The 17,231-nt window shown below is 44.2% G+C and overlaps 1 protein-coding gene across 4 annotated transcripts in view; it reads right to left on the bottom strand.

The window, feature by feature from the left end:
• haus6 (HAUS augmin-like complex, subunit 6) overlaps positions 1–17,231 on the bottom strand; it is a 114,818-nt gene that overhangs the window by 13,081 nt on the left and 84,506 nt on the right. For all 4 annotated transcript variants that reach the window (XM_067983456.1, XM_067983454.1, XM_067983453.1 and 1 more), the window contains one exon: positions 6,791–8,140. In XM_067983456.1, coding sequence (XP_067839557.1) covers positions 6,791–8,140 — 1,350 coding nt within the window. The remainder of the gene's footprint in view (positions 1–6,790; positions 8,141–17,231) is intronic.

The raw sequence follows: 17,231 nt of genomic DNA, 5'->3' as shown, positions 1-17,231 counted from the left end.
TAAAGTGTGTTGCCCAGAACTGGACACAATACTCCAGTTGTGGCTGAACCAGTGTTTCATAAAGGTTCATCATGACTTCCTTACTTTTGTACTCTATGCATCTATTTCTAAAGCCCAGGATCCCATATGCATTTTTAAACCGTTTTCTCAACCTGCCCTGCCACCTTCAACGATTTGTGTACATATACCCCCAAATCTCTCTGTTCCTGTACTCCTTTTAGAATTGTGCCCTCTAGTTTGTATTGCCTCTCCTCGTTCTTCCTACTGAAATGTATCACTTCGCATTTTTCTGCATTAAATTTCATCTGCCATGTGTCCGCTCATGCCACCAGCCTGTCTATATCCTCTTGAAGTCTATCACTATCCTCCTCACTGTTTAGTACCCTTCCAAGTTTCGTGTCATCTGCAAATTTGGAAGTTGTGCCCGGTACACCCAAGTCCAAGTCATTAATATACATCAAGAACAGCAGTGGTCCCAGCACTGACCCCTGGGGAACACCACTGTACAACTTCCAGTCTAAAAAACAACCAACCATTCACCACTACCACTCTGTTTCCTGTCCATTAGCCAATTCTGTATCCATGTCGCTACTGCCCCCTTTATTCCATAGGCCGCAATCTTGATGACAAGCCTACCTTGCGGTACTTTATCAAACGCCTTTTAAAAGTCCATATACACATCAATCACATTGCCCTCATCTGCCCTCTCGGTTACCTCATCAAAAAACTCTATCGGGTTAGTTAAACACGATTTGCCTTTAACAAATCCGTGCGGTCTTTCCCAAATCAATCCACACTCGTCCAAGTGACTGTTAATTCTGTCCCGGATTATCGTCTAAAAGTTTCCCCACCACCGAGGTTAAACTAACTGGCCTATTATTGTTGTGTTTATCCGTACACCTTTTTTTGAACAAGTGTGTAACATTTGCAATTCTCCAGTCCTCTGGCACCACCCCCGTATCTAAGGATGTTTGGAAGATTATGGCCAGTACACTGCAATTTCCACCCTTACTTCCCTCAGCAACCTAGGATGCATCCCATCCAGACCGGGTGACTTATCTCTTAAGTACTGCTAGCCTTTCTAGTACCTCCATCAATTTTTAGCCCGTTCTGTATCTCAACTATATCTTCCGTTACTGAGACTTTACCAAGGAAGAAGATGCTGCCAAAGACAGATGCAAAGTACTCATTTAGTATCTCGGCCATGCACTCTGCCTCCATGAGAAGATCGCCTTTATGGTCCTTAATCAGCCCCACCCCTCCTCTTATCATCAGTTTACTATTTATATGCCTGAAGACTTTTGAATTCCCTTTTATGTTGGCTGCCAGTCTATTCTCATCCTCTCCAGCTATTCACAATCTATATCAATGATTTGGATGAGGGGACCAAATGTATTATTTCCAAGTTTGCTGATGACAAAACTAGGTGGCATACAAAATTCTTACAGGGCTCAACAGGGTAGATGCAAGGAGGATGTTTCCCCTGGCTGGGGAGTCTAGAACCAGGGTCACAGTCTCAGAATAAGGGGTAGGCCATTTAGGACTGAGATAAGGAAAACTTTCTTCACTCAGAGGATGGTGAATCTTTGGAATTCTCTACCCCAGAGTGCTGTGGAGGCTCAGTCATTGAGAACATTCAAAACAGAGATTAATATCTAGAAATCTATCAAAGGCATCAAGGGATATGGGGATAGTGCAGGAAAATAGCATTGAGGTAGAAGATCAACCATGATCTTGTTGAATGGCAGAGCAGGCTTGAGGGGCCAGATGGCCTAATCTTACTCCTATTTCTTATGTTCTCTTTGCCCCCCCCCTTATTTCCTTTTTCACTTCCCCTCTGAACTTGCTCCACTTGGCCCACCTCATTTCCTAGAAAGTCCAGCAACGCCTCCTTCCTCGTTGGGCCGGAAACATACTGGTCAAGAAAGTTATCCTGAACACATTTCAAAAATTCCTCCCCCTCTTTGCCCCTTATCTTATCCCAGCCTACATTAGGATAGTTGAAGTTCCCCTGTTATCACTACTCTATAGCTTTTGCACCTCTAATTTCCCTGCAAATTTGTTCCTCTATATCCTTCCCACTAGTTGATGGCCTATAGAATACACCCAGTAGTGTAACGGCACCTCTATTGTTTCTTTACTCTAACCAAACGCATTCTGTCCTTGACCCCTCCAGGACATCCTATCTCCAGCACTGCAATATTCTCCTTAATCAATACTGCCACCCACCCCTGCCTCTTTTCTTTCCTATCTTTCTTCAACACCTTGTATCCAGGAGCACTTAGTACCCAGTCCTGCCCTTTTTTGAGACAGGTCTCCATCATCACCACGACATCGTAGTCCCATGTTGCTATTTGCGCCTGCAGCTCACCGATCTTGTTTACCACACTTCGTGCGTTTACACACATACACTGCAAACCAGTCTTAGGCTTTCTTGTACTCTTAGCCTGATCCCTCCTAATACTGTATTATTTCTTGTTCTAGTGCTATCTTTCTCTCCCATACCTTGGTGCTCCTTGTTTCCCCTTTCCATTGCTCCATCCTGGTGCCCATCCCCCTGCCAAATTAGTTTAAACCTCCCCCAATAGCACTAACAAACCTCTCCATGAGGACATTAGTCCCAGCTCCGTAGAGGTGCAACCTGTCCGGCCTATACAGGTGCCACCTCCCCCAGAACTGCTCCCAATGCCCCAGGAATCTAAAGCCCTCCCTCCTGCACAATCTCTCCAGCCACACATTCATCTGCTCTATCCTCCTATTTCTATATTCACTAGCCCGTGGCACCAGAAGTAACCCGGAGATTACTACCTTTGAGGTCCTGCTTGTTAATCTCATTCCTGACTCTTTAAAATCTGCCTGCAGGACCTCATCCCTCTTTCTACCGATATCATTGGTACAGATATGGACCACGACCTCGTGCTGTTCACTCTCTCCCTCCAGAATGTTCTGCAGTCGCTCAGTGACATCCTTGACCCCGGCACCAGGGAGGCAACATACCATCCTGGAATCACGTCTGGGATCAAGTATGGGCTAATAAATGAAAGTCAGCGTGGATTTGTTAAAGGAAAATAGTGTTTGACTAACTTGATTGAGTTTTTCGATGAAGTAACAGAGGATTGATGAGGGCAGTGCGGTTGATGAGTATGGACTTTCAAAAGGCATTTGATAAAAGTGCCACATAATAGATTTGTAAGCAAAATTAAAGCTCTTGGGATTAAATGGACAGTGGTTACGTGGATACAAAATTGGCTAAAGGGACAAAGCAGAGGGTAGTGGTTAACTGTTGTTTTTCAGACTGGAGGGAAGTATACAGTGGTGCTCCCCAAGGGTGGGTATTAGGACCATTGCTCTTTTTGATATATATAAATGACCTGGACTTTGGGTATACAGGGTATAATTTCAAAGTTTGCAGATGACACAAAGCTTGGAAATGTAGTGAACAATGTGGAGGATAGTAACAGACTTCAGGAGGACAGACAGACTGGTGAAATGGGCAGACACATGGCAGATGAAATTTATCACAGATAACTGAAGTGATGCATTTTGGTAGGAAGAATGAGAGGCAATATAAACTAAATGGTACAACTGTAAAGGGGGTGCAGAAACAAACAGAGAAATCTGGGGGTGTATATACAGAAATCTTTGAAGGTGGTAGGACATGGTGAGAAGGCTGTTAAAAAAGCATAGGATCCTGGGCTTTATTAATAGAGGCATAGATTACAAAAGCAAGGAAGTCATGCTAAACCTTTATAAAACACTGATTAGGCCTCAGCTGGCGTATTGTGTCTAATTCTGGGCACCACTCATTAGGAAGGATGCCAAGGCCTTGGAGCATGGGCAGAAGAGATTTACTCAAATGGTACCAGGGATGAGGGACTTCAGTTATGAGCAGAGACTGGAGAAGCTGGGGTTGTTCTCCTTAGAGAAGAGATGGTTAATAGCAGATTTGATAGGGGTGTCATGAAGGATTTTGATAGAGTAAATAAGAAACTGTTTCCAGTGGCAGAAGGATCGGTAACCAGAGGACACAGATTTAGTGATTGGCAAAAGAACCAGAGGCGACATAGGAAACATTTTTTTATAAAAAACAGAGTTGTAATGATCTGGAATTCACTGCAAGGGTGGTGGGAGCAGATTCAATAACTTTCAAAAGGGAATTTGTTAAATACTTGAAGGGAAAACATTTACGGGGCTTTAGGGAAAGAGCTGGGGAATGTGACTAATTGGATAGCTCTTTCAAAGAGCCGGCACAGGTGCAACGGGCCAAATGGCCACCGTCTGTGCTGTGACGTACAACAACACTATGTAGAGACAAGTGGCCATTGGTGATATTCTTTAAGGTGGTAATGAAATCAGTGGGTAAACGATGTGATATCCAGTAAATTTAATTTACTTGAATTTTCAGAAATTATGTGACAAAGTTCCATATGGTGGAAGCAAAAGCTCATTCAAATAACGACAGTTTAAAATCCAGCCAATTCATTTATCAATAAAAACCAAATATGTGATAAATGAAAACCTCTGATTGGCGAGTGGAGTTGCACAAGGGTCTGTTCTGGGTCTCCTGCTGCTAACACTATTCAGTAATGTATGGAGGGTAGTTCGTTCCACTGTTCAAACAAAAACTGACCATTACCTGTGGACAGGTGATATATAAAAAGTTCACAGCTTTCAAAAGGAGGCATGTCGATTATCAAAAAGGTGGAAAAGAATTTGGAGTAATCATCATTCTTTGAAAGTTGTAATATGGGCAATGTAAAGCCATTAAACAAGGTTAATCAGTGAGGCCACATTTGAAATAGTTCACGTCACGTCGAAAGAAGTTCAGAGCAATAGGCACATTTCTGGGACTTGGGACAAAGGAAAGCAGTCTGAATTTATCATTGAACAAAATAAAAGGTGGATCTTTAATGTTGAGTATAGTGATGTGAGGAGGATGAGTGACAAAATATGCAAAACTAGGGCACAAGTAGTGGAAAAAAAATTGGTGGAACTCAGAAGTGGAATAGGCACCAGGGTCCGATGGCATGCATCCTAAAAATGAAGAAATGGGAAAGACCCTGACCATAGTCTTTCAAATATCCTTAGATTGAAAGTTGTGGGTTGCCAATGTAACACCTCTGGTCAAAAAGGGAGAAATAGATAAACCAGTCAGCCTCAAACAGTGTAAGCTCTTAGAGGCCACACTATTGATAAAATTACTCACCCAGAAAGACATGGGTGAAAGAAAGCCAACATGGATTCGAAAGTAGTAAGGAGTGCCTGACAAATTTAGTGTCCTTTAAAGAAACAAAAACTGAGGAGTGTTTTGATTTTTAAAAATGCAGTAGATGTAGTGCATGTAGATTTTCAAAAAAGGTGTTTGAGCTTGGAAACAAATCAGTTTAGGTCCTGGTACTCCCCACCTCCCCCCAAAGTACCATGCCTGGGAACTAGATCACAGAACTCTTAAGCACCAATAATCTGTCCCCACAGAACTGTTTCCCTTTACAAGGGAGTTCTACATGTGGATGTGCTAAATATGCCAGGATTAGCCAGTTTGGTCAGCTGCTTGCCTGACATGCAGGAACCCATCATGCTAGAGTTTCCAAACCAAACAGAGAAAAAAAGATATTTGTAGAGATTCTCTCTCACCATATATGTTGTGTGCACTCTTTTCTCTCTCCTGAGTGATGGAGGGGCAGAAAGGAGGGGGTACATTTCACTAATGTAGCTTGGGTGCAGACCAACAGTCAAGACTTAAGGATCTCAGATGGAAGTTTAACCTGCTGAAATTGCACACCTTAACAGCACTGTACAACATGCAAGTTTCCTGCTGCTTGTCCAGCTTGGACCTCCCTACCAGTTAAAGCATTTGCTTGTAGGAATACTGGGAGTCAAGTGGAAAAAAACTCCCAACTGCCAGCAACAAGTCTACTAGTTCCCATCAATGAGCCAGCAAGGTTGCTCTAGTAAGAGGCCCTGGAATAACATGGACCTGCCTAGCATGGATATCAGATTATGAAATCTGTCAGAGGATCAACTTTGTTTCAATTTCCCACTGCTCGACATCATTGGTGCCAATTTGACCCCAAAGTGATTTGCCAACCATTATCTGCACCATCCTCCAAAAGGAGAATTGTCACTAGTTAGTCACTAAACAGATGAGCACAGGCTCACTAGGCAGATAACAGGTACCAGAAATTCCTCGAGTGGCACGAGCAGCACAACTCAAAATGCATAAATTAATTACCATATCTTTCTGATCACAGCACAGACATACCCCAAAAAGTATTCACCAATTGGAGGTGAGGAGCTTCAGCAGCAATTGCTTGCCTCTACAATCCAAATCAAAAGGCACTAAAGCACAGAAAAATGAATGTGTTTTCATACTCATACCATTAACCAATTTGAACAGAAAATTCCAATACAAGAGTTCTGGTAACAGAACTAAACTTATGAACAAAAAACATTAAACTTTTCCTTCTGGGAACAACTAAAAAACACTGTCGTCGATAGAATAAATAGAACTCAACTAGTTCAGGATCATTGTTCTTGTCTTATCAGGAGATTGATCACTTGGGTCTTGAGAAAACCTAGAGACACTACCTATAATTTTCTTGTATCAAATGGATCGCATGGAAAATAAATGAGCCACAAGTTATTAAACAAAATATCAAATTTTTAAAAAATATAAAATGGGCATTGGACAATACCACCAAAAAATAAAATTCCATTTACCAACAGTAAGCAAAATCATAACTATTCATCCACCGACATTATATGCTAGTAATCAAATCCATATACTTACGCTTTGAAGGATTGAGCTCAGAAATGCCAAAAAGGTCATCTTCAAGTACCGGGCCATTCAATGGAGAGCTGCTCAAAGAAGCAGGAAATAAACCAAGCTTCTGGGATTCCAAAGACACTGGTGAAAGAGCTTTCAAAAATTCTGATTCCAGGGCAAAGAGTTTATCAGCATGATCAATTTCCTCATTCACATAGTCTATTCCACCATGAAGTTCTGACTTGCATTGATTCTTACCATCACCATTACTGTGGAAATCAGAAGCTCCCATATGTTCAATTAAATTTATCTTTTCACTTCCACTATACATGGTAGTGGCCAAATAACCCTGGCGCAGTTGCTCCAATCTACTGCGTAAATCCTGCACGTCTGATTTGAATTCCAAGCGGGAATCATCCAGTTGATCGACATCTATGCTTTTAGAACTGTTCAAACTGTCATTATCAAGCATATCAGGTATAGTCTCCTCCAAAATTCCAAACCGTAGAGGCTTTGTTGAGCTGTTGAGAGCAGCATTGAAATCCTGTGATTCATTCCAAGGTAACGTATACTCCAAGTCACATTCTGTATCAAAGGATGAAACGGTCTCAGAAATTTCCAAAGTTCTATCGTTTTTGCACATTTCCATTATGAAATTTTTAGACAGTTTCTCCTTTTTAATTGGAGATTTGGTACTTAATCTCTCAAGAGTCATAAATTGTAAAGAGTGCTCAGAATCAGTCTCATCTGTTAAAGTTACATTTCTATTGAGACTTTTAGAAAAATTAAAGACACAATCTTCACCAAAATCTAAAACTTGGGAACCAGAAGACGTAGAGAGAGTTTTACTGATCAATGCATCGTCTGTATCACTACCTGTTTTGCTACTGAAGTGAAGTGGTTCAGCTTTAGATCCAACGTCTGAGCAACCGATTCCTGACCCCTCGCAATTAGGTAAAGAATTACTGCTTCTGAATTTGGTCTTTTCCCATAGGCAATCAGGTTTAGGAAACTGGTTGTTCCTCTTTTCATTTCTGGTGGAGGGACAGTTTGAGCTAGCTGATTCTGCATCAGCATTGGAAGTATTCTCACTCAAATAGCAGGTCCTTCCCTTGACAGATGGCAATGTTTTCCTATCAGCTGACACAATCCAGCTTTCCTGTGTTTCACCAATTTCAGCACAGCAAAGGGCAGTAGCATCTGGGGGAGTATTCTCAACATTAACAGATGAAGATTCTTTAGATTCTAGTAGAACTTGGTCATTGGTACAGTTTTTGTGTTTTGAATATGTTGATACCGACTCATCTTGGTGTTTCCTTTGCTCGAGCTCAGATTCCTGAACTGCACATCTCCAGGAGTTCCTAATGTCTGTAACTGTAACAAATTAGTTTTATTGAGAGTTTTAAAAAAAAACAAATTACACAATAAAAATTAAGCTTGGAGATTTAAAGAAGTCTTACACATACAAATTTCAGCAAATCAACGTTACTCAAACCAAACTATTCATTCTCGGCGTGCAGTGCTTCCTTACATCAACCCTGAACTTGCCTTTATCAGTTTGTTCCCATGTCCTCTTGCCTTATAGTTCTGATTTAATTTGAAATAATGCTCTGGATTAACCTTGTCTATTTCACTTAGTATTTTGTATACTTCTATAATGTTTCCATTCTTTTGTTTACTTGCAAGGTTCCAAATGGAGTTTTTAAAAAAAACTTTTCCTTGTAATTCAGACCGACACTGAAGATTAGCTTCATATCCTTTTTTGGCAATACTTCCAGGGCTCAGCAATCAGGACCAAATGCTGTACTCAAGGCAAGGCCCGAGCAGAATACTGGATAGTGTCAGCATACCTGCCTCAGACTTGCACTGTATTGGTGGTGCAATACAGCTCAACATTATTTTTACCTTGTTGATTGCTGCTCTGCAAAGATTGGACATGGTAAGCACTGAAACAATCTGCAGAAGGATGTCAATGGATCTGTAGTTTCCCAACTCTCCTTTAGTCTCTCAAATAACTAGTTTCACACCATTCATTAGGTATGAAAGTTAAAAATAGGAAGCAATGTGCAACACCTCTATTGAATTTCACCTACTATAGTTCTGCCCATTTGCAAATTCCATCTACATCCTTCTGCAGATTCTCCTCCTCCTCACCACCACCCCCCCCCCCCCGCCACCCCCTATTATCTATAAATTTATAAATCTGATCAGCTTGTATGTTGCTGAGTTCAGGTAGTTTCTGTAGATCAGAAACAGTTAGGGTCTCAGCACCAATCCCAGGTATACTCCATTCAACACATCTCCCCAGCCCGACAACAATCATCCAACTAGTACCAGCTGCTTTCTTGTTTTAAGCCAATTCTTACCCACCTTGCAAGTTTTACTTGGGAATACTCAGCCTTAAGTCTGTTGAACAGCCTCTCTGCTGGACACAACTGGCGTAGCTATCTATCACCATATCTGGGTGGATCATATAAAGCTCTATGGGCTTCACACTGCTTTGACAAAAGCACCCACTATCCAGCATCATCCTGAAGATCAAAAAGTAACCCCAGGCTTCTTTTTTCCCCAACCATTTCTTTAAACTACTGCTCCCTCCACCTTCAACCCCAACAAAAGCGAGCAGCTCATGGATTTTTGTCACCAACATAAAAGACCATTTGTTCAACTGCTTTTCTCCCTTCCACTTGCCCACTAAGCCAAACCTTCCCCAAGTCTCGCTGTCTCCACATTCTCTCAATTCCCCCATGCGCCGAACTTATCGGGTCCAAACTTCACTGGATACAGGCGTAGTGCCGGAGGGTTGGAGGACTGCTCAAGTTGTACCGTTGTTTTAAAAGAGAGCGAAGGATAGACCAAGTAATTACAGGCCAGTCAGCCTAACCTCGATGGTGGGCAAATTATTGGAATCAATTCTGAGGAACAGGATAAACTGTCACTTAGAAAGGCATGGACTAATCAAGGACAGTCAGCACAGATTTGTTAAGGGGAGGTCGTGTCTGACTAAATTGATTGAATTTTTTGAGTAGGTGACAAGGAGGATCGATGAGGGTAGCACAATTGATGTAGTCTACATGGATTTGAGCAAGGCTTTTGACAAGGTCCCACATGGCAGATTGGTCAAAAAAGCAAAGGCCCATGGGATCCAAGGGAATGCGGCAAATTGGATCCAAAATTGGCTCAGTGGCAGGAAGCAAAGGGTAATGGTCGACAGGTGTTTTTGCGACTGGAAGGCTGTTTCCAGTGGGGTGCCGCAGAGCTCAGTACTTTACCTTTTGAGGTATACATTAACGATTTGGACTTAAACGTAGGGGGGCATGATTAAGAAATTGGCAGATGACACAAAGATAGGCCGTGTAGTTGATAGTGAGGAGGAAAGCTATAGACTGCAGGAAGATATCAATGGACTGGTCAGATGGGCAGAAAAGTGGCAAGTGTGGAGTTCAATCCGGAGAAGTGCGAGGTAATGCATTTGGGGAGGGCAAACAAAGCAAGGGATTATACAATAAATGGGAGGATACTGAGAGGTGTAGAGGAAGTGAGGGACCTTGGAGAGCATGTCCACAGATCCCAGAAGGTAGCAGGACAGGTAGATAAGGAGGTTAAGATGGCATATGGAATGCTTTCCTTTATTAGCCAAGGCATAGAATATAAAAGCAGGTATGTTATGCTGGAACTGTATAAAATACTAATTAGGCCACAGCTTGAGTACTGCACAGAGTTCTGGTCACCACATTACAGGAAGGATGTAATTGCAGACAGAGAGTGTGCAGAGGAGATTTACGAGGATGTTGCCAGGACTGGAGAATTTTAGCTATGATGAGATTGGATAGGCTGGGGCTGTTTTTCTTGGAACAGAGGAGGCTGAGCAGTGATTTGATTGAGGTGTACAAAATTATGAGGGGCCTATATAGAGTGGATAGGAAGGACCCATTTCCCTTAGCGGAGGGGTCAATGACCAGTGGGCATAGATTTAAAGTGATTGGTAGAAGAATTAGAGCGGAAATTATGAAAAAAAATTTTCACCCAGAGGATGGTGGGGGTCTGGAACTCACTGCCTAAGAGGCAGAAACCTTCAACTCATTTAAAAAATACCTGGACGTGCACCTGAAGAGCCATGACCTGCAGGAAAGTGGGATTAGGCTGGGTGGCTCGTTTCTCAGCCAGCACGGATACGATAGGCCGAATAGCCTCCTTCGATGATTCTAACCTTCTGCTTGCTTGACCCTATTCCCACTAGACTGCTGACCACCCAACTTCCCTTCCTAGTCCCTATGCTAACCGACATAGTAAATGGTGTTCTCTCCTCTTCAAAACCATAGTCATCACCCCATCCTCAAAAAAACCACCCTTGGCCTTTGTCCTGACAAACCACCACCCCATTTCCAACGTCACTTTCCTCTCCAGGGTCCTTGAACATGTCATTACCTCCCAAAGCCATGCCCATCTCCCCTGCGACTCCATGTTTGAATCTCTCCAAACAAGTTTCCACCAGTCTCACAGCACCAAAATAGCCCTAACCCAAGTCAGAATTACAATTTCTATGACCATCACTGTGGTGCATTATCAGTCGTCATCCTCAACCTCTCTGCAGCCTTTGAAACCACACCACCCACCTCCAACGTCTTCCTACTGCCCAACTCCATGGAACAGTGGTTGCTTGGTTCCATTTACTTATAGCCACAGCATTTTTTTTATTGGTTCATGGGATGTGGGCGTCGCTGGCGAGGCCAGCACTTATTGCCCATCCCTAATTGCCCTTGAGAAGGTGGTGGTGAGCCGCCACCTTGAACCGCTGCAGTCCGTGTGGTGATGGTTCTCCCACAGTGCTGTTAGGAAGGGAGTTCCAGGATTTTGACCCAGTGACAATGAAGGAACGGCAATATATTTCCAAGTCGGGATGGTGTGTGACTTGGAGGGGAACGTGCAGGTGGTGTTGTTCCCATGTGCCTGCTGCTCTTATCCTTCTAGGTGGTAGGGGTCGTGGGTTTGGGAGGTGCTGTCGAAGAAGCTTTGGCAAGTTGCTGCAGTGCATCCTGTAGATGGTACACACTGCAGCCACTGTGCGCCGGTGATGAAGGGAGTGAATGTTTAGGGTGGTGGATGGGGTGCCAATCCAGCGGGCTGCTTTGTCCTGGATGGTGTCAAGATTCTTGAGTGTTGCTTGGATGAGTGCAGCTCCAACAAGTGGAGAGTATTCCATCACACTCCTGACTCGTGCCTTGTAGAATCGTGGAAAGGCTTTGCGGAGTCAGGAGGTGAGTCACTCGCCGCAGAATACCCAGCCTCTGACCTGCTCTCGTTGCCACAGTATTTATGTGGCTGGTCCAGTTAAGTTTCTGGTCAATGGTGACCCCCAGGATGTTGATGGTAGGGGATTCGGCGATGGTAATGGCGTTGAATGTCAAGGGGAGGTGGTTAGACTCTCTCTTGTTGGAGATGGTCATTGCCTGGCACTTGTCTGGCACGAATGTTACTTGCCACTTATCAGCCCAAGCCTGGATGTTGTCCAGGTCTTGCTGCATGCGGGCTCAGACTGCTTCATTATTTGAGGGGTTGCGAATGGAACTGAACACTGTGCAATCATCAGCAAACATCCCCATTTCTGACCTTATGATGGAGGGAAGGTCATTGATGAAGCAGCTGAAGATGGTTGGGCCTAGGACACTGGCCTGAGGAACTCCTGCAGCAATGCCCTGGGGCTGAGACGATTGGCCTCCAACAACCACTGCCATCTTCCTTTGTGCTAGGTATGACTCCAGCCACAGAGTTTTCCCCGATTCCCATTGACTTCAATTTTACTAGGGCTCCTTGGTGCTACACTCGGTCAAATGCTGCCTTGATGTCAAGGGCAGTCACTCTCACCTCACCTCTGGAATTCAGCTCTTTTGTCCATGTTTGGACCAAGGCTGTAATGAGGTCTGGAGCAGAGTGGTCCTGGCGGAACCCAAACGGAGCATCGGTGAGTAAGTGGCGCTTGATAGCACTATCGACGACACCTTCCATCACTTTGCTGATGATTGAGAGTAGACTAATGGGGCAGTAATTGACCGGATTGGATTTGTCCTACTTTTTGTGGACAGCACATACATGGGCGATTTTCAACATTGTCGGGTCGATGCCAGTATTGTAGCTGTACTGGAACAGCTTGGCTAGAAGCGCAGCTAGTTCTGGAGCACAAGTCTTCAGCACTACAGCTGGGATGTTGTCAGGGCCCATAGCCTTTGCTGTATCCAGTGCACTCAGCCGTTTCTTGATATCACATGGAGTGAATCAAATTGGCTGAAGACTGGCTTCTGTGATGATGGGGATATCGGGAAGAGGCCGAGATGGATCATCCACTTGGCATTTCTGGCTGAAGATGGTTGCAAACGCTTCAGCCTTGTCTTTTGCACTCACATGCTGGACTCTGCCATCATTGAGGATGGGGATGCTTACAGAGCCTCCTCCTCCCCTTAGTTGTTTAATTGTCCACCACCATTCACGCATGGATGTGGCAGGACTGCAGAGCTTTGATCTGATCCGTTGGTTGTGGAATTGCTTAGCTCTGTCTATAGCATGTTGCTTCCGCTGTTTAGCATGCATGTAGTCCTGAATGGTAGCTTCACCAGGTTGGCACCTCATTTTTAAGTACGTCTGGTGCTGCTCCTGGCATGCTCTTCTACACTCCTCATTGAACCAGGGTTGATCCCCTGGCTTGTTGGTAATGGTAGAGTGAGGAATATGCCAGGCCATGAGGTTACAGATTGTGCTGGAATACAATTCTGCTGCTGCTGATGGCCCACAGTGCCTCATGGATGCCCAGTTTTGAGCTGCTAGATCTGTTCTGAATCTATCCCATTTAGCACAGTGGTAGTGCCACACAACACGTTAGATGGTGCCCTCAGTGCGAAGACAGGACTTCGTCTCCATGAGGACTGTGCGGTGGTCATTCCTACCAATACTGTCATGGACAGATGCATTTGCGACAGGTCGATTGGCGAGGACGAAGTCAAGTAAGTTTTTCCCTCATCTTGGTTCGCTCACCACCTGCCGCAGGCCCAGTCTGCCAGCTATGTCCTTCAGGACTCGGCCAGCTGGGTCAGTAGTGGTGCTACCGAGCCACTCTTGGTGATGGACATTGAAGTCCCCCACCCAGAGTACAATCTGTGCCCTTGCTACCCTCAGTGCTTCCTCCAAGTGGTGCTCAACATGGAGGAAGACTGATTCATCAGCTGAGGGAGGGTGGTAGGTGGTAATCAGCAGGAGGGTTCCTTGCCCATGTTTGACCTGATGCCATGAGATTTCATGGGGTCCAGAGTCAATGTTGAGGACTCCCAGGGCCACTCCCTCCTGACTGTATATCACTGTACCGCCACCTCTGGTGGGTCTGTCCTGCCGGTGGGACAGGACATACCCAGGGATGGTGATGGAAGAGTCTGGAACATTGGCTGAAAGGTATGATTGTGAGTATGGCTGTGTCAGGCTGTTGCTTGACTAGTCTGTGGGACAGCTCTCCCAATTTTGGCACAAGTCCCCAGATGTTCCTGAGGAGGACTTTGCAGGGTCGACTGGGCTTGGTTTGCCATTGTCGTGTCCGGTGCCTAGTGGTCCGACGCCGGGTGGTCCGTCCGGTTTTATTCTTATGACTTTTTTTTAAGCGAGATTTTACAACTGAGTGGCTTGCTAGGCTATTTCAGAGGGCAATTAAGAATCAACAACATTGCTGTGGGTCTGGAGTCACATATAGGCCAGACCGGGTAAGGACAGCAGGTTTCCTTCCCTAAAGGACATTAGTGAACCAGATGGGTTTTTACGACAATCTGGTAGTTTCATGGTCACCATTACTGATACTCGTATTTTAATTCCAGATATTTTTTTTTTTATTTAATCAATTGAATTTTTAATTAATTGAATGCAGCAATCGTTGCTCTTCCCACCCTGTCGACTCCCAATTCCTCCAAGGATCCATCCTTGCCCCATTTCTCCTATTCATCTGAATGCTGCGCCTCAGCAACATCACCTGCAGACATGTGGTCAGCTTCCACATGAATGCCGAATAAATCCAACGCTACCTCTCCACCATCTCTCTCAACCCTTCTACTGCCTTTATGCTGCCAGACTGCTTGACTAAAATACAGTCTTCAAGGAGCTGCAATTGGAAGACTAAAGGCTCAGTCTTCAGCCCCCACTACAAACTCCTGGCCCTTCCCCAGTAATGTTGCAAGCTGAGCCACTATTCACAACCCAGGTCCTAATCAACTCTGATTTGAGCTTCTAATTGCATATGCTCTCAGTTGAAGAACATCTATGCCCATCTCCATAACATGACAAACCTCTACCCTTACGTCAACCCATCTGCCATTGAAACTTAATCTATGCCCATCATCTTCAAACTCAATTATCCAAATGCACGCCCAGCCAGCCTCCTATCCTCCAAAAACTTCAGCTCCTCCAAAACTCTGCTGCCCATATCCTATCTCACATCACCCTCGTACTCACTGGCCTACATCGACTCCAGTCTCAAATTTAAAATTCTCATTCTTGTGTTTAAATCCCTTCATGATCATGCCCCTCCCCATTTCTGCAACCTCCTACTGTGCTACAACCCCTTTCAAAATAACTGGCCCAGAATTCGCTAGAATGTGGCATCTCACAGCAAGTGCCACAAGTTGGATTTTTTTTCCCCCTCACCCTTCCAGCAATTTGCAGCACAAATATTACTCGAGCTTGAAGTGCAAATTGTCAACGAAGTCATCAGGGCATCTGGGTGAACGCCGGGACCAATCATCTACCTCCTTAACCATTGAAATTTAAGGATTTGAATGGTTAGCAAAGCTCTGAAGTGGCAGCTTGGACATCTGACTATTTAAACAAAGTTTATTAAAATATCACTGAATTACATGTAGGAAAATGCACAGTTCTAAATTTTTTTGCCCATGGAACAGGACACAAACATTGGAATAAGAGCCTCCTGCCCAGGGTTCAGATTGTTTTCAATTCATGAAGCCAGAGTTTACATGTAGAATCAGCATGGTGATTATTGATTCCTTACAATTGGAAGCAATGTTTATGGTGATGACGACGCTCAGAATAAACTATGTGCCCTTCATGTTCCTGGGCGTCGCTTTATGTATTCCCTAAACTCTAATGGACCCGGGGGGGGTGGTGGTGGCGGCAGGATAACTAAATCCTAACAAGCTGAAATGAATTTAGCATCTACTTTACTCCCAGCCAGAATCCACAACAAATCAAATTTGATTATCTTCCTCTCTGCTGGTAAGGAACATTTCTTGCTTGGCCAGCCAGTTACTAACCCACGTGTTCAATCAGCAACATTCTCATCCGTAAAGCACCTGTGCTCTGTTTCCCTTCAGTTGTATTCCCTAATGCATTTGGTTTTCTCTGAAGGATTTACTTCCTTTTTTAATTTCCCCAGTTTAACTTGCATCCTGATATGCCACATAAAGCTAACTGGTTTTAAAGTGGAAGGCCATTGGATACATAAATAACCCCATTAACGGAGTCCATACACAGTGAAATAGACGCCCTAGCTTTCTGCAACAAGTTTAATTCGTATTTACAGCACAGACGCAGCAATTTCTTGACACTCATGGGGAGGTTGACAGCGAGCTTCGATGCTTGCCAGGCTAACTGTGCAAATCATCCAGCAATTTGTGCTGATTCACAACTCACGGCGTATCTCTTCCTCACCACAAATTGCTGGGTTTTTAAACTTTATGCAGCAAATTCTAGGTCATTGTTCCTCTAACTCCGGCCTTTTCTACATTCTCCCAACCCTTCGTCTTACCATTGGAGGGATCACCTTCAGCCACCTACACCCCATGCTCTGGAATGCCCTTCCACTACTAAAACATACCTCTGGCTATGAAAAAAAGTGATAATCTTGGTTGTGGAAGAAAATGACGAAGCTTGCAGAGAGTAAGAATTCTGCCAAGTGCAGAATATTTTTGAATGGAAGGGTATTGCTAAGTCATTTTCCCCATGAATGGTGGGCAATTTTCTTTTGTACATAGAGGTTAATCGAATTAACTATTTTTCAGTGCAGTGAGGAATACTGCATTCAGAGGAGATATTAAATGGAGGTCGAATCTGCCAATTCATAGAAGATTCCCTGACACTATTCAGACACAAGCAGGTGAGTTCTACCAGTGCCCCGACCAACATTTATCCTTCAACCGACACCAAAACAGATTATTCATTCATTTAATTTCTGCTTTAGAGACAAGTGCCAGGCAATGACCATCTCCAACAAGAGAGAGAGTCTAACCACCTCCCCTTGACATTCAACACTATTACCATCCCCAATTCCCCACCATCAACATCCTGGGGGTCACCATTGACCAGAAACTTAACTGGACCAGCCACATAAATACTGTGGCTACAAGAGCAGGTCAGAGGCTGGGTATTCTGCGGCGAGTGACTCACCTCCTGACTCCCCAAAGCCTTTCCGCCATTTACAAGG

This window comes from Heptranchias perlo, chromosome 4, assembly GCF_035084215.1.
Source record: "Heptranchias perlo isolate sHepPer1 chromosome 4, sHepPer1.hap1, whole genome shotgun sequence".
Classification (NCBI taxonomy): domain Eukaryota; kingdom Metazoa; phylum Chordata; class Chondrichthyes; order Hexanchiformes; family Hexanchidae; genus Heptranchias; species Heptranchias perlo.
Note: the sequence above shows the minus strand (reverse complement) of the source record. Positions and strands in the feature narration are given on the sequence as shown.